Source organism: Notechis scutatus, chromosome 4, assembly GCF_049901735.1.
Source record: "Notechis scutatus isolate UNSWTSFEM ecotype Mainland chromosome 4, rNotScu1.2, whole genome shotgun sequence".
Lineage (NCBI taxonomy): Eukaryota > Metazoa > Chordata > Lepidosauria > Squamata > Elapidae > Notechis > Notechis scutatus.
Window position 1 is genome coordinate 162,830,393 of NC_142012.1, and position 18,386 is coordinate 162,848,778.

At 45.1% G+C, this 18,386-nt stretch overlaps 1 protein-coding gene across 4 annotated transcripts in view; it reads left to right on the forward strand.

The window, feature by feature from the left end:
• The window catches only part of ECE2 (endothelin converting enzyme 2), an 87,444-nt gene that overhangs the window by 32,482 nt on the left and 36,576 nt on the right, over nucleotides 1–18,386 (forward strand). For all 4 annotated transcript variants that reach the window (XR_015749537.1, XM_087965496.1, XM_087965498.1 and 1 more), the window contains exons 4-7: nucleotides 4,584–4,799; nucleotides 6,212–6,336; nucleotides 13,478–13,624; nucleotides 14,867–14,932. Coding sequence is in view for 3 of the 4 variants with exons in the window: in XM_087965496.1 (XP_087821622.1) it covers nucleotides 4,584–4,799; nucleotides 6,212–6,336; nucleotides 13,478–13,624; nucleotides 14,867–14,932 (554 nt within the window). In the remaining variant the exon portion in view is untranslated. The remainder of the gene's footprint in view (nucleotides 1–4,583; nucleotides 4,800–6,211; nucleotides 6,337–13,477; nucleotides 13,625–14,866; nucleotides 14,933–18,386) is intronic.

Genomic DNA, 18,386 nt, shown 5'->3' on the forward strand with positions numbered 1-18,386 from the left:
TACCCGCTCTCCTCCTGCTGTGCTTCAGGGCTGAGGGACAGCTTTCGACAGGCACTCTTTAGCTGGCTGGGAACCAGCGTGCGGGACACACTCACACCGCTTTCACTGAGATAATAGCCTCCCAACCTTCAAAAGATGAGTGAGTAACCCACACTTGTGTGACAAGAAGCCACACAAAGAGTTCTTTGTTAGCCCCCTGGCTGCATTGAGCATAACATAGCCAGGTTTTGCTTCAGCTCTTTCACCCAAAGGCACACACAGACACACAGACAGGGACACACAAACATCCCATTTGCTCTCACATATTCTAACCCTTACCAGGAGTGGGAGGGTGGGGTGTTTAGGAGAGAAGCTGTGGCTTCAGAAATTGTTCATTCACATGTTGATTCTCCCTGGAAGCTTCTGTTGCGCCCTCTCTTCTAATTTATTTAATTTATTTAATTTATTTGCTTTATTTGATTATTTGTTTGTTTGTCAAACATGTACAAGATAATAAGTATAGGTATGAACATAAACAGGAACAAAGGAAGTAAAGACAGACAAATGGGGACAGTAGGACAGGGACGGTAGGCACGCTGGTGCGCTTATGCACACCCCCTTTAAGGACCTCTTAGGAATGGGGTGAGGTCCACGGTAGACAGTTTTGAGGTTGAAGCTGTGAGGGGTTGAGGCTGTAACCACGGAGTCGGGTAGGGTGTTCCAGGTGTTAACCACTCTGTGGCTGAAGTCGTATTTTCTGCAATTGAGTTTGGAGCTGTTTACCTTGATTTTGTATCGCTTGTTTGCCTGTGTGTATTATTGTGGTTGAAGCTGAAGAAGTCGTTGACAGACAAGATGCCATAGCAGACAATTTTGTGAACTATGCTTAGATCGGATCTAATCTAATCTAAGATGCTTTAGTGCAAGGGTCTTCAAACTTGACAAATTGAAGACTTGTGGACTTCAAACTCCCAGAATTCCTGAGCTAACGTGACTGGAGGAGGAATTCTGGGAGTTGAAGTCCACCAGTCTTAAAGCTGTCAAGTTTGAAGACCTTTGATCTAAGCATCTTAGATGGTTGTAAGTCGAGGATCACCTGCACAACCATAAGCCACAGCTGAGATGGAAAGAAAGAGGGATTCTTTGAAGAAGAATCTAAGACAGGGGTCTTAAAAACTTGACAGCTTTAAGACTTGTGGACTTCAAACTCCCAGAATTCCTGAGCTAACATGACTGGAGGAGGAATTCTGGGAGTTGAAGTCCACCAATCTTAAAGCTGTCAAGTTTGAAGACCCCTGTCTTAGATCCTTCTTCAAAGAATCCCTCTTTCTTTCCATCTCAGCTGTGGCTTATGGTTGTGCAGGTGGTCCTCGACTTACAACCATCCACTTAGAGACCAAGTGACAACAGGACTGAAAAAAACTCACAACCGTTTTTCATTCTTACGACCACTGAAGTAGAGGGAATGCACGTAATAGCCCCTCCGTTTGCTCCTGATAGTAATAATAAATGCGTTAGATTCAGATTTATTTATGTATTAAATTTATATGCTTCCTCATCCTGCCTTCTTAGGCGACTGTGAGCAGTTTACAACAGGGGTCCCCAACCACCGGTCCGCGGACCGGTACCGGTCCGTGGAACAAGTCCTACCAGGCCGCTGGTTTGCTGGGCGCCGCCATCTTTTTTTGATGAAAAAGTGCTTCCGGTGAGCTTTTCCGGGTAGAAAGCTCACCGGAAGCACTTTTCATCAAAACAAGATGGCGGCGCAGCGCTCGGTGAGCTTTTCCGGTAGAAAGCTCACCGGAAGCACTTTTCATCAAAAAAATGGTGGCTCCCGAAGCATCAAAGATGGCGGCCGTATGCGTACCGGGCGCGGCGTAAAAAGGTTGGGGATCACTGGTTTACAACATAATACAAAATACGGATATTAAAAAAAATATATATACGTAGGAATAATATTTTTATATTGTGTAAATATAAAATGTTACAAACAGTATCCTTTTCTCATCTTTTTATAAAAGAGGGTGGGGTGTGCTTTCTCCTATTTTACAGGTTCTCTGCTTAGGCTTCTCCTCTGGGTGTTTTTATTTGATTGTAATAAAGAGGCACAGAATATAATAAGTTTTAAGTTCTCCTTTGAGAACCGACTTTGGTTTCATCAACTCCTTAAAAGTTTCTTGAAGGCGAAATACCTTGATGGGGAAATTTTTTTACTTGTCTCCAAGCAGTCCAGCTCTCAAGGAGAGACAGTTGTATTACTAATGGTGGTGTGGTGCAGTGGTTAAGAATTCAGCATTGCAGGCTGACTCTGCCCATAGCCAGGAGTTCGATCCTGACCAGGCTCAAGGTTGACTCAGCCTTCCATCCTTCCGAGGTCGGTAAAATGAGGACCATATTGCTGGGGGCAATAGGCTGATTCTGTAAACCGCTTAGAGAGGGCTGTAAAACACTGTGAAGTGGTATATAAGTGCTATTGCAATCCCTTCCTTCCTCTCTTAATTCTTTCCTTCCTTCCTCTCTTAATTCTTTCCTTCCTTCCTTCCTTCTTCTCAATTCCCTTTCTCATTCTCCTTCTTGGTGGCTCTGTGGTTAGAATGCTACATTGCAGGCTGACTCTGTCCACAGCCAGGAGGTCGATCCTGACCCGCTCAAGGTTGACTCAGCCTTCCATCCTTCCAAGGTTGGTAAAATGAGGACCATATTGTTGGGGTCAACACTGCTTTCGAATCGCGGTGGTGCAGTGGTTAGAGTGCAGTACTGCAGGCTCCTTCTGCTGACTGCTGGGTGACTGCAATTTGGCAGTTCAAATCTCACCAGGCTCAAGGTTGACTCAGCCTTCCCTCCTTCCGAGGTGGGTAAAATGAGGACCCAGATTGTTGGGGGCAAGAGGCTGACTCTGGAAACCATTTAGAAAGAGCTGTAAAGCACTGTGAGGCTGTATATAAGTGCTATTGCAATTAATTCCTTCCTTCCTTCCTTCCTTCCTTCCTTCCTTCCTTCCTTCCTTCCTTCCTTCCTTCCTTCCTTCCTTCCTTCCTTCCTTCCTTCCTTCCTCTTAATTCCCTTTCTCATTCTCCTTCCTGGTGGCTCAGTGGTTAAAATGTCGTGTTGTAGGCTAATTCTGCCCAATGCCAGGAGTTCGATGCTGATCGACTCAGCCTTCCATCCTTCCGAGGCCAGTAAAATGAGGACCCAGCTTGTTGGGGGCAAATAGGCTGACATTATAAACAGCTTAGAGAAGGCTCTAAAAGCACTACGGAGGGTATACAGCTAGTCCTCAACTTACAACAGTTGACAAAGTCAACGGGGAAGCCAGATTCACTTAACAAACATGTTACTGACCTAACCACTGCAGTGGTTCACTTTAACAACCATAGCAGGAAAAGTAGTAAATTGGAGGGAAAATCTGCTTAAGAAATGTCTCACTTAGACACCGAAATTGTGGGCTCAATTGTGGTCGTAAGTCAAGGACTGCCTGCATAAGTTGAGACTGAGTGCTCTTGTTAGGGCTATTGCTATTGGCTGGCCTTCCTTGTTATACAAAACACACTGCCCCCACCTTCTGTGTCTGCCTTTCTGCTTATGAAAATCCCCCCCGAAATGTTTATTGTAAATGTTTTCATATCTCTACAGAAAGCCAGAGCGATGGCTGGATTTTTAGAAGCGTATGCTAACCATGGATGGTTTGCATCTCCTCGGAGAGGCAGAGAAGACAATTCCTATAAACTAATGAATAATGGAGCTTGCTGGTTCTCTGCAACAGGATATCACTGGGCAGACGCAGAGTCTGTGTTTCTTTTAGTGCTAAGTTTATCCACCGGTTGTCAGCTTGTGGACATTTTACCCTAGTTACTTGTTTATATATGAGAGAAAGCGTTTTTTAGTTTTCACACTCAGTAAAAACGGATACACTGTCTTAATGGAATAAACTATTCAACTAAGACAGTGTATCCGTTTTTACTGAGTGTGAAAACTAAAAAACGCTTTCTCTCATATTCGCCTGACTGCTGTGCACATTCTGCTAGGCTATATCCCTAACAACAACTACAATGACGTGGGAAAATACCCAAACAAAGCTGAATGCCATACATACATACATACATACATACATACATACATACATACATACATACACTGTACATTAAGCGGAAAAAAACTTAGTCAATTTTTTTACAGTGTCTCTTTAAGGTTTCCTTTGTTAGTTTTGTATGAGGTTTCTTTGTTCATCTTGAAATTATGCCTATCTCTTAAGACACTGACATGTTTAGTGTGGTCAGTTATTCTCAAAATAGAACTTTCTTAGTGAACAAAGGTTTGGTCTCCCCCTGAGCATTTTAAATATTTTAATAGCTGCAAATGTATTGACAGACTTTGTTTAAAGTGGTATGAGGCGAGGCGTGGTTCCCATTCTTTGATTTTAGGACTCGTTTAGTCCTCGACTTATGATCACCATTGAGCCCAACACTCCTATTGCTAAGTGAGATGTCTGCTAAATGAGTTTTGCCCAGGGATGGGATTCAACCAGTGCTACTACCGGTTCAGTGAGAGTCCCACCTCTGGAAATCCGTTACTACTCCCACATAATCTCCGCATGTCTCTTCCAGATCCCTCGCATACAACTTGCCTTACTGAAGCATGCGTCATTGTAGCTGGTAAGATCTTGGAAGCTCTGGATCCAGACATCAAGCCCTGTGATGATTTTTACCAGTACGCCTGCGGTGGATGGATCAAGCGGAACCCACTGCCGGATGGGCGCTCCAAGTGGAGTACCTTCAACAGTATTTGGGACCAGAACCAGGCCATCATGAAACACCTGTTGGGTAAGAGGTGGGCGGTTACAGATGGGCATTGGAGAAGGTTTCTCCCTTCCTGATTCTTTAGTTTGAGCGTCCGGGGCTGCTAGAGAATCTGAAGACAAAAGCCAATATTTGACATTTCAGAACTGGAATATTGGGAAGAAAAGCAGGATCCTGAGTTGAAGGCATCTGTTATGCCTCTGTCAGAATCTGACTTGGAGGGGGAAGCCAAACAGCTGACAGGGAGTGGGAGTGCGGTTCCGTTGGCTGTGGAAGGAACTGGGGAAGGGCAAAGTCCGGCTGGGCAGAACAGGGGAGAGGTAGAGCGAGGGAGAGGGAATTTGGAGGAGGACCCAGGCCCACCGCCTCTTCATCCTAGGGCACGCAGGGAGGAACGGAGAAGGGAGCAACAGGAGTTGTGTGGCTTACAGGGGAGGAAAGGGCCCTGATTCCCTTTATTAGCTGCAGCTAGGAACACAGTGTTTAAAAGAGGAAGCTGCGCTCAGCAAGCTGTTGGGAGCAAACATGATCTAGTATCATCAAGGTTATCTGTGTTCCTGGCGTCTTCCCAACTGTGTGAGTTTTGCCATGCTTTCAAGCCTGAAATTCCTTCTCCTGCCCTGTCAAGTTAATTGCTTCAGCTTGCTTTGTTTGGATTTTTAGTGACAGTTTGTATGTACCTTGTTTTGGACGGAATTTTCTACAGTTAAAGGCTGTTCCTGGGAGAGTTTTTCTCCAGCTGAAGGTAACCTGGACACTGGGGGCAAAGTTGGAGATAATATAGGGACTGTTATTGCTTATTTGACTGTGTTGCCTTTGTGCCATGCCCCGGGTCATCACAGCATCTCTTGTTTTGTGGGAAGGATCGTGGAGAAGCCCAACATGACCGTTTTCTCCTTGGAAGGTGAGAAGTGGAAGGCTAGATTTAGACCCGGGGTCGGCAACCTTAAACACTCAAAGAGTTACAAAGGTCCTAACCGGAAGCGCCCCCACTCCCATGCAGTTCTGGAGCTGACCACACTCTATAGTGGTCCCCCCACCATAGAGTCTCCTTCTAGTGCAGCGTCCTTTTTCCTCTATTTGTCCTAACCAAAAGCCATATCAATTGTGGAGCCGACCGGCAAGAGGGAGCCACAGCAGAGGGATGAAAGAGCCACATGTGGCTCCAGAGCCGCAGGTTGTTGACCCCTGATTTAGACTGAGGCGAATACAGACTTTGGAACTCATTGGGTAGTTCTCGTGTCAGGGCTCCAAGTGATAGATCCATATCAAGCAAAACTCCAAGGCAGGTAAATTCCTCAAAGAATAAGTTCATGGAAATATCATATTGAGGCAGGCCTGGTGAAAACTAAATGTCATTTTGGGACTCCAGGCCAATGACTCATGTTGTCCAGTTGTCCACCCCTTTCTTGACCTTCATGTGCTTCTCTCTCCAGAAAATGCCACTTTTAACTCCAGCAGTGAGGCCGAAAGGAAGACCCAGCGCTATTACTTATCCTGCCTCAGAGAACAGAAGATCGAGGAACTGGGGTCTCAGCCATTGATTGATCTGATTGAGAAGGTGAGTCCACAAGTCAATTGGGCACAGCCGGTGTTGTTGTGAAGGCTGGAAGGTGCTTGATGCAGAAAGCGAGGGCCAATAAATTCCATTATTCCCTTATTAGCTGCGTTCTGCCCAACAAGCTTAATTTAGGCCAATCTGGACCTACTGACTTCATTTCTCATAATGGTAGCTCAGCTTGCTTAGTCTTAATTCCCTTCCTCCCCCTTCTGCTTTATTATGCTGCAGGAAGCCAGCATAATTGGTTAATTTAGGGTTTGGTATTCTGCGTAGATCCAGAAATAAATTAATTCAGTCATCAGATGAAGTGGCTGAGGTCAATTCAACCAGAGAATTGAGAAAATCATAAACATGGTCTTCTCCTCAAGGAAAATATGATTTCAGGACCTTGGAGAGCTCTGCTTCCAGTGATTTACAGGCTAGGTTGCCTCAAGCAGCTTGTAGGTCCTGCATCAAGGATGACCTTGTAGATTGCTGGTTCTGAAGACTTAGTTTTCCAAATGCTGTAGCCCTCCTGGATTAGTCCTCCTCTGAGTCCAGTCATTCGGACAGTCAGGGGACATATCCTCAAGTAGAGTAGTATAGAATTGGGCAGGCTGATGGACGTCCTTGGGGTTGGAAGGTTTCCTAGCTCAGGGGTGTCCAACTTTGCCAACCTTAAGACTTGTGGATTTCAACTCCCAGAATTCACCAGGCCAGGCATGTTGGGCAGGGAATTCTGGGAGCTGAAGTCCATAGGTCTTAAAGTTGCAAGGTTGAACACCCAAGCTCTAGCTCAGAGGCATCAACTTGCATCATCACGTCGTCGTCACATGATGTATACGACTTTTTTCCCCTTCACTAAACCAGGAGTAGGTGTGGCCAGCGCGTGACGCATCTGTCCCAAGGCCCGCAAGTTTGACAGCCCTGCTCTAGCTCCTACGGAACCCCGTAACCCAGGCATGTTGATTGGGGAATTCTGGGAGTTGAAGTCCACAAGTCTTAAAATTGCAAGGTTGAACAACTTGTGCGCTAGCTTCTACTAAACCCCTTGGCTTTGGCCTTGTGATTAGGAGAAAGAAGACGAAAAGTCATAAAGAGGAAATTTGCGGTGGATTTTATGCAGGGTGGCCTGTTGCTCACAGTAGGCCGCTGAAGAACACAACTTACTTTGACACTGGATGCTTTAAAAAAAAAACCATCACTGTTATATTATTTCAACTTATTCTCAGGGATTTTTTTTTTTTTTGCAAGCAGGAATTGTCTGAGAGTAGGTAGACATATTGTCTAAGTACAATAAGGCCCTGCTCATAAAAGAAGCTTGCTTGGGAATAGTTGCAGAGTGTTTTGAACATTTAAAGCATTTTGCATATATTCTCTTGAGGACAATCTTACTTACTCCCAAGGCTAGTCAACTGATTTTTATTAATTCACATATTCAAGGAAGATCTGGCTCCAATTCTGTACAACCTGTAGAGGGGCAAAGTTTCTTCTTAAGCAGATCCAACAAGCAAGGAAATACCTGAACTGAACGCTTGTATTGAATCAAGAAGAAACAGGCATCATAAAAGACAGATTCGTGAAGGACCCCTGCATATTGGAGTGAAATTGATGTCCCAGCCCAACTGGCTTTGCCACCTGGTGTGCCTTTTGCTCAAATTGAACACACCAAGGTGAGGATCATAAAAGAAGCTTTCTTTTACCTGGCACACTCCATCAAAGCCTGGTACCCTATCCAGGGGCGGGCTACTACGGGCTCACCCTGGTTCAAGCCAACCCATAGCATAGCTCCCAATAGCATACAGTACTTCCTATTTTCACAGTATGGATTAGTCCTTAATTTATGAGCATAATCGAGCCTGGAATTACAGTCATATGCCATACCTTTTGTTCAGCGGGCCCGTCACACGCCCACACCCAATTTTGCAGTCTCTTTTGCAGCGGTCGTATAAAGCAAACACAGTGATTGTTAAGCAATGGGCATTTTGGGGGAAACTAGAAGTAAAAATTTAGTTCCAGCCATCGGTGGGCTACTACGGGTTCGTGCCGGTTTGGGCGAACCCATAGCTAGTTTTATGGCTGGTTCGATGAACCAGCAAATCCCACCCCTGGCTGGCCTGGCCCCGCCCACCCCACTCCACACTGCCTGTTTTGGATGCCAGGTAAGTCCAGGGTGCGCACGGAGACTCAGGGAGGGCAAAAAAACAGGCTTTCCGGAGCTCCAGAAGGCCAGAAACGGGCCTATTTCTGGCATCCAGAGGGCCTCCGGAGCCTGGGGGAGGCCGTTTTTGCCCTCCCAGAGGCTCGAGGAAAGCCTCCGGAGCCTGGGGAGGGTGAAAAATGCCCCCACCGGTCGTGGTGCAGGAAGCCAACAAGGCCACGCCCACTATAGCCACGCCCACCAGCAACTGGGCAGAGTCACCTGACCATGGAATACTGCAGAGAGCAGGAAATATGGCTGTTTTCCGAATGCCCAAAATGCGATCATGTCACTGCAGCGGGGTGTGTGTGTGTGTGTGTGTGAGGGCTCTGACAATACACCCCCATTCAAATCATAAGTCTCTAGCCGCATCTTTCAGAGTAAAAAAAAAAAGATTTATTAGGAGTGACCACATCGGCATTACCTGGGTGCAGCCGACTCTACGACACATCATTCATTTCACCCTTGACCCTGGTCTTCCCCACACCCTATGGATGTATATTCTCCAATGGGACACATCCATAGCCAAGAGTCATCAATCATGCTCCCCAGTAATAATCTTGCGTGCCAACAGCTTCGGCTGCCTAGCAATTATCTGAAGCATTTTAGGAATGCACTACTTTCCCCACGCCCTTTATGCTGGCAACTAAAAAGACCAAAGGAGTATTTTTTAGTTGACAGTGTGTCTGTCAAAACTTTGCATCTAGATTGTAAGTACAGGTAGCCCTCATCTTACAACAGTTCGCTTAGTGACTGTTCGAAGTTACAATGGCAATGAAAAAAAGTGACGTAGGACCATTTCCCACACTTACGACCATTGCAGCATTCCCCAGGGTCACACGTAACTGACATTTGGATGCTGGGCAACTGATTCACACTTATGGCAGTCGCAGTGTCACGGGGTCATGTGATCCCTTTTGGTGACCTTCTGACAAGAAACAGTCAATGGGGAAACTAGATTCACTTAACAACCCTGTTACCAATTTAATAACCACTGCAGCGACTCGCTTAACAACTGGGGCAAGAAAAGTTGTAAAATGGGGCAAAACTCACTTCCCAAATTTCTCACTTAAAACCATACATTTTGGGGCTCATTTTTGGTCATAAGTTGACCTGTATCTTTTGGGGGATCTGTTGTACCTTGGAATGGTCGCTAAATGACCAGTCGTAAGTCGAGGAGTACCTGTGCACTTCTCTTTTCAGCAATGCATTTTTAGCTACCATATTTCTACGTGCCTTTTTTGACTTGCCCTGCAGCACACCTGGGATTAATTTAGCAAGTTAAAAGCACCTGTGCCTTGTCCTAAAGCTTACGCCTTAATTGAATTTTTAGTGGATTTTTTAATGGGAGATTTGGGCCTTCTGGGCCATTTTTATCATATTGAACCTTTGAAAAAGCAGCTTGGCTAGTGACAGGAAGATCAAGAGTTCATCCGACTTCGAAGACCATTCCAAGATTGTATTCCCAATTCTGGGGACATGTGAAAATAGACATGTGAAAATCTGACTATGATCAGGCCAAGAAACAGAAGAGTATCAAATATAACCAAGTTCCCCAACGTTTCTGGCTTGGCGACCGGTGTTCAGACCAAGACTCCACAAGATCATGAAGCAGACTCCTCGTCCCAATAAAACCCCTTTTATTTAGGTTGAAGGGAATTCCTCTCCAGCAAAGTCCCGGCAAACAGTCTTTCATGAGATTTCACAACTACAAACCTTTATCAGGCTTGGAGAGTTGCCAGGCCGATAGCTTCCAAATGCCATGCTGTAGCAGCAATTACTTGGCAAGAAGTCAGGAACAGACCTTCACCCTAATGAATTGAATGAATTGTCTCCTGCAAACACCACTCCCCTGTCTCTCCTCTTTATTCCCTATGGAGGGCCATTCACCGTCCACCTGAGTCTTTACTCCCGAATCGACCCTTGTTTCTTAACTGTTCCCTTCTGGCAACTATGTGCAGGCACACACTGGGAACAGGCTCCAGTTGTTCTTCTGCCTCACTGATCTCTGACTCTGAAGGCAGCTGTGATGACCCAGGGTGGGATACAAAACAAACACAGTCACAAAAACCCGGTGAAGCCCCTTTTGTTCCTTCACTTTGCTTCTAAGCTCCAAATATCCTTGACGGAAGACAAAAAACTCCCACACAAACAGTTACAAGAAGGAGGAAAAAAGCAACACAAACCAGGCAAGATAAGGGCTGGAGGACGTCTGCAGATAACAGAACACCCACTGGGAAGGACGCCAAACTCACGGAGGAACCATAAACTAGAGATATTTCCATGCTTTGTTTCCAGTGATCGCCTGTACGCATATCCGTTCTCTCATTCAGTTGTCACAGCTGCAGCCTATGAAGAGGATCAAGGCCCCCTCCTCCCGAATAGACCACGTCTCTCCCTTATCCTCTCCTCCCTGCGTGCCCTAGGATGGAGAGGGGATGGGCCTGGGTCCTCCTCTGACTGCTCAGCCGGCCTCTGCCCTTCCCCAGCCTCCTTCACAACCTCCGGAGCCACACTTCCACTCCCTGTCGACTGTTCCTCCTCTCCCTCAGTCTCCACCAGGGGCATGACAGTAGCGGATAACTGTCAGACGGCCCTGGCGCCATCTCTGCCTCCGACGCAGAGCACTCGTCAGAGCCTCCCCCAGACTCCAGGACTGGCCCATGTTCCTCCACAACCTCCTCATTGTCCGAGTCTGCCGCCAGCTCCATTGGCCGCTGGTGGCCACAACAGCGGGTGGGGAAGTGGGGAGTTTGCGCGAGCAGCTGGCATACACATGCACGAGCAGTTCCATTTTGGTGAACCGTGTGCACCCTCTCCTGCTGCTCACGCAAATGGAGTGTGCACGTGCACACTCACCACTGCTTGCACAAGCGAGGATGTGTGTGCGCACATGTGCACTCTGGCCATTTCCACGTCCCAGTTGCAAAGGCCTCATGGCCCACTCATGGGCCATGGTTCACAGGTTGGAGACCCCTGGAATACAACACTTGCTGTCTTTTCTCCATTAACATTTTATTGAGTTAGGAAGTATTATAAAATACAAAAGACATAGAAAGGTAGTGAGGGAGGGAAAGAAAACTGAAGAAAAATAAGCGGGTGGGAGAAGAAAAAAAGAATTGACTTCCAATTCTTTCTGTTACAGTAAAATGAGGCATTAACATCGATCAAATCACAAAAATATTTGGAGTATGATTCATATTTTAATACAAACATGTTTTGAAAATGGAGATAAAAATGAAACTATAACTTTTCCTTTTGGGCTTAATGGAAAAAGAACTAGAGAAAATAAATGGAACTTTACTATGTATGTTGACAGCAGCAAGAATGGACAAAAAAATGAAGGACACTTTGATTCCCCACTATGGACGAATGGTTGCAGAAGTTGATGGAGTTGGCTGAAATGGCAAAATTGACCACTTTGATTAAAGAAAAGAACATAAGTCCTTTTGTTTCCACATGGAAACCGCTTCTGAACTTCGTGCTTGATGTGGAAAAGAATGAAACTCTGACACTGGGCTTTACCGTTTACATCAGGAGTCCCCAAACTTGGCAACTTTAAGACTTGTGGACTTCAATTCCTAGAATTCTCCAGCCACAAGTCTTAAAGTTGCCAAGTTTGGAGACCTCTGGATTAGACCAATAGATCTTTATAGAAATGGCTGGTTGATATTATTATGAAATAACACTAGCTGTCTTGAGGATCTGAACATTTTCTAAAACTTGCCTGGGTTCTTACAATTTAAGATTCCAGGGAAGGGTTTGAAAATATGAGCAAACAGCAGTGAAAACATAGGTGCCAAATAGAGTGTGGATTCCTGGTACACATGAAGGACAGAAAATATTTCAAGCATCCATGGATGAATAACAAGAGTTGGAAGGGACCTTTGAGGTCTTCTAGTCTAACCCCCTGCTCAAGCAGGAGACCCTATATAATTGCAGACAAGTGACTGTCCAGTCTCTTCTTAAAAACCTCCAGTGTTGGAGCATCCCAAACTTCTGGAGGCAAATTGTTCCACTGATTAATTGTTCTAATTGTCAGGAAATTTCTCCTTAGTTCTAGGTTAGTTCTGTCCTTGATTAATTTCCATCCATTGCTTCTTGTCCTGCCCTCAAGTGCTTTTGGTCAATAGGTCAACTCTTTCTTCTCCATGACAACTCCTCAAGTACTGGAAGGAATGCTCTCATGTCACCCCAGTCCTTCTTTTTATTAAATTAAACATTTATTATTATTAAATATCCAATTCCTACCATCGTTCTTCTTAATCGTCTTTGTTGCTCTTCTCTACACTTTTTCCCTAGAGTCTATGATTTTCCTTTCCTTGACTTTTTCCCCCCTATGACTTTTTTTTTTGGTTGCAAGCAGGGGTGGGATTCAATTTTTTTAACAACCGGTTCTGTGGGCGTGGCTTAGTTGGTGGGCGTGGCTTGGTGGTCATGTGACTGGGTAGACGTGGCTTGGTGGTCATCTTATTGGCTGGGTGTGGCCAACTCAATATCACTCACATCGAGGCACGCATCTCCTCGCCTGGCCTCTCATGACTGTGGGGATGCTGCAACAGTCGTAAGTGTGAAAAATAGTCATGTCACTTTTTTCAGTGCCATTGTAACTTTGAATGGTCACTCCACACAAGCAAAGTACCAACAAAGGAAGGGAAAAAAAACTCCAGAGACGTTCCAGAGACAGGAAATCTAGTCCTGCCAAGAATGTAATAAGGGTTAACGGAGAGGAAGTTTTTGTAAGCAACACCAGAATGTTTCCTTCCTGCCTTCCTTACAGGATTAGCCCAGTAATTTCTTCTGACAACCGGTTCTCCAAACTGCTTAGAATGTTAACAACCGGTTCTAACGAATCGGTGCGAACTGGTAGAATCCCACCCCGGTTGCAAGGGATTAAAATTAATTTTAACAAAAGCAATGAGTGTTCTACAATTCTAAAATTGAAACCTGCTTTCCTCTCAGATTGGTGGTTGGAACGTCACCGGCTCCTGGAACCAGACCAACTTCATGGACATTTTGAAATTGGTCTCTGCAACATATCGCGCTTCTCCGTTCTTCACTGTCTTTGTGGGACCCGATTCTAAAAGCTCCAATAGCAACATCATCCAGGTAACTTTGCCCTGCCTTCCCACCTGTTGCAATAGCAAGGGGTGGGATTCTACCGGTTCTGCCCCGTTCAGCCAAACCGGTAGCTTCTTCTGGGAGCAAACTGGTTCGCTCCAACGATCAGCTGTTGGGCCCGCCTGCTCGCCCAGGCTCCATACTGACTTGTATTTTCCTGGTTTTCAACCTCAGCTGCATCGCGTGGCACAGCCGATTGTCGCGCATCAGCTGTTGAAAACAATGGAGAGTGCAAGAGTGTAGGAGAAGGTCAGTAGGAAACCATCTGCGTGCGTAAGAAGCGTGTGTTTGCCGTGCATGCACGCACAAAGCACACCCACCAAACCACGCCCACCAAACAGGTGGTAAAACAATTTGAATCCCACCACTGGTCTGCATGACTCCCAGAGGGAATGGTTCTTCTCACCACCCTCTGGTTGATCCTATCAGACTTACTGTGAGTAGACCACAGGGCTGCCCAAACGTGGCAACATTAAGACTTTTGTGGACTTCAAATCCCAGAATTCTTCAGTCAGCATGAATGTCTGGGGAATTCTGGGAGTTTAAGTCCACAAAAGTCTTAATGTTGCCAAGTTTGAACCCCCTCCACTCTACAAGTTCAGTTAGGAGTTGGGGATTTGAAGATGTGCTGGACTATAATTCAGGACCATCCCTCTTACAGAAGAAGGAAGTTGGGCCAACACATTTTAAGGATGCTAAGTCGAAAAGGCTTGGTTCTCATGAACTTTGGGAACTCAACCCAGGCAGAAGACTCATCCATCTTTCCTTAGTTTTTTTTTTTAATCCAAAGAAGGACGGGAATTTCCATTTATATGCAAAATATAACACAGGGAATATTCAATCACATCTCATGAGTTTCTACTGCCAGTAGCAAGTTTACAACTTTCAGTTTCAGTTTTAGTTTCACAGCACCAAGCAGCTTTAGTACAGAACAGTTTGAGCTGAGCCACGCCCAGGCTCCTTGCTGTCTCCTTACTCACACAGCAAATACTGTTTCAGTTTCCAAACAGCCCTCAATTCTCTCACACTCTGACAGGACGCTAGCCAGATGAATACCGATGGATGCTGGTAGGCAGATTTTTCCCCCCACTTATTTTCCTCCCCAGAAACTAAGCCCAACTACATAGTTCAATAGCGAAGCATGGGTATCGAGCCAGTAGAGGAATATAAGGCAGTGGAAGGACAGTTTGACTTCTGGATTGAACTTATTCTTTTTTTAACCTGTGGCAGGTGGATCAGTCTGGCTTATTTTTACCATCACGAGATTATTACTTGAACAAGACAGCCAACAAGAAGGTAAGGAAACCTGGTACCAATAGACCTCGGCTGATGGTCACAACCGAGTCCAAAATTTCTGTTGCTAAACAAGATAGTTGTTAAGTGAATTCTGTCCCATTTTACCACCTTCCTGCCTCAGTTGTGCAGTGGATCCCTGCAGCCGTGGAGTTAGTAACACAATTGTAAAATGAATCTGACTTCCTTAGATTTTCTGGTCAGAAGGTCGGCCAAAATTGACCGCATGGCTCTAGGACAGGGCAACCGTCGTAAACATGAACAAGTGGCCAAATGTCTCAATTTCAATCATGATAAGAACCACGGTGGTGGCGCAGTGGTTAGAGTGCAGGACTGCAGGCTACCGTACTTCTGCTGACTGCCAGCTGACTGCAATTTGGCAGTTCCAATCCCACCTGGCTCAAGGTTGACTCAGCTTTCCATCCTTCTGAGGTGGGTAAAATGAGGACCCAGATTGTTAGGGGCAAGAGGCTGACTCTGTAAACTGCTTAGAGAGGGCTGGAAAGCACTTATAAATCTAAGTGCTATTGCTATTGCTATGTGACCATGGAAAGCGGCAACGGTCGTAAGTATGAAAAACAGGCACGACACTTTTCCCAGTGCTGTTGTCACTTTTTAAACGGTCACTCAATGAATGGTTGTAAGTCAAGGACTACCTGTATAGTATCCCCAGTCGAATTCCAACCCACTTCCCAACAGCAGCATCTCATCCCCAGATTTAAGCGAGGACTGTGTGCTAAAAAACAAAACAAAACTAATGCACACCTACTAAATTTTATGCTTCCTATGAATTTATTGCAGTTTTTCATGCACATAATAACTTGGATTACACTCTTTTGAGTCATCCTGGTTCTTCTAGAGCAGTATTTCTCACACCTGGACACTTGAAGAGGCATGTTGAAATTCACGCCTCTTGAAAGAATAGAATAGAATAGAATAGAATAGAATAGAATAGAATAGAATAGAATAGAATAGAACAGAAAAAGAACAGAACAGAACAGAATAGAATAGAATAGAATTCTTTAGTGGCCAAGTATTATTGGAAACTGAAGGAATTTGTCTCCCATGCAGAAGCTTTCAATGTACATAAAAAATACATTCATCAAGAATCATAAAATACAACATTTAGTGATAGTCACTGGATATTATATAAGCAATCAAATCACACTGGGAAACTAAACAAACCAATATAAATCGTAAAGATACAAGCAACATGGTTATAGTCACAAGTGGGAGGAGATAGTTAACAGGAAGGATGAGAAGAATAATAGTGATACAGTCTTAGTAAATAGTTTGACAGTGTTGTGGGAATTAGTTGTTTAGCAGAGTGATGGAATTTGGGAAAAAACTCCCCTTGTGTCTAGTTGTTCTGGTGTGCAGTGCTCTATTGAGTCGTTTTGAGGGAAGGAGTTGAAACAGTTTATGTCCAGGATGTGAGGCGTCTGTAGATATTTTCACAGCCTTCTTTTTGACTCGTGCAGTATACGAGTATACGAAGTATACGAAGAGGCCAGATATGAGAAACGCTGCTCTAGACAAAGCAATGAATACACCAAAGTAGAAAAAAATAGGTATCTTATGTAGCCATTCTTTTGATTTTTGAAGGTTTTAGTCGCTTTTGTTCTCCTTCCTTGGCAGGGCTTTTGAACGATTGTCCTGTTAAATACCAGTCAAATATTGGCTGTATCTCTATAACACTTCAAATCTGGATTTGATTACTCACGGTCGATTCAATAAACTACACGTAGCTGCATAACACTATGCTCAGTAAATGACAAATTTACTAAGCAAACCCGCAATGCTTGGGTCAAGGCTAAGCCACAGCCAGGAAAAACGTACCGTAGTTCATCACCAATTGCCCAAACCTTGTTAAAATGTCAATATTGTTAGTTCTTTGAGCAGGAACCATTTGTCTGGGGACGATTCATCCTCCCCCAGGAGAGTTTTACAGAGCGACACATGGACAAAACATTCCTGGTTCCTGCAGTGAGCAAGATGGGAGCTTTGAATAATGACCTTTTTTTTTTTTTTTTTGCACAAAGATGCCTGCAGTTTTAAAAAGCAGAAATGATCCCTGTGCTCCTATCAGGTTGCTTAAATTTGCTTCTGATTTGCTGAATGGACGGCTCTTGCTCTGTGCCTTGTTAACCATGAAATTAAAAACTTTAATGTGTAAAAAGTGAAATATTACAGATTAATAGAGTTGGAAGGGACTTTGTAGGTCATCTAGTCCAACCCCCCCTGCCCAAGCATACCATTGGTGGATAACCTTTTTGTGCTCCTGTGCCAGCATGCATCCACTTGTGTGCCAGTACCCAGAATGCAATGCGCCCCCCCTCCCGATGTCCCCTGTTCTTGCATGCGCAATCCCCCCCACCTCCTTGCCTGCACTGCGCCTCACAGCTGATTTTTGGCTGGTTTGAGGTCTTTTTCGGCCTCCCAGAGGCTTGGGAAAAGCCTCTGCAAGGCTTTTCAGGCCAAATTATAGGCCTGTTTCATCACTTCCGGTATTACAGGGAGTGACAAAACGGGCCTATAATTTGTCCTGAAAAGCCTTGCAGAGGCTTTTTCCAGCCTCTGGGAGGCCAAAAAAGGCCTGAAACCAGCCGGGGGGGACAGCTGCGAGGCACATGCATGCGCAGTGAGGTAAGTTTGCCTGAGGCTCGTGTGCCAGCACAAATGGCTCTGCGTGCCACTTATGGCACGTGTGCCATAGGTTCGCCATCATGGCCCTACACCATTTCTGACCATTGGCAGCCAATCTCTTCTTCAAAGCTTCCAGTGATGAAGCTCCCACAACTTCTGAAGGCAAAAGCTGTTCCATTTCAGGCTTCAGGGGAAATTTGACCAAGATTAACAGATTAAGTACTCCTTGATTTACGACCACAATTAAGCCCAACATTTCTGTTGCTAAGTAAGTCAAGTAAGTTTTGCCCTGTTTTTCAGCCTTTCTTGCTGCAGTTAGTAAGAGAATCACTGCAGTTTGTTAAGTTAATCACAAGGTTATTAAGTGGCTTCCTCATTGACTTGGCTTGTCAGAACCCCACCACTTCCAAATGTTACATTGGTTGATCGTTCTCCCTGTCAGAAAGTTTCTCCTTATTTCCAGGTTGAATCTCTCCTTGTTCAGTTTCCATCCATTGTTCCTTGTCTGTCCTACAGGCACTTTAGAAAATAGATTGACCCTTTCCTCCTCTCCGTGTCAGCCCCTCAAATATTGGAAGACTGCTATCCTGTGTCCTCTGGTCCTTCTCTTTCCTAGACTAGCCAAGCCCAGTTCCTGCAACCATTCTTTGTATGTTTTAGTCTCCAGTCCCCTCATCATCCTGGTTGCTCTTCTCTGTACTTTTTCTAGAGTCTCAACATTTTTTTTTATAATGTGGGGTAAAAAGTCAATTGCCTTACTTAGCGACAGAAATTCGGGGCTCAGTTGTGGTTGCAAGGCAAAGACTAGCGG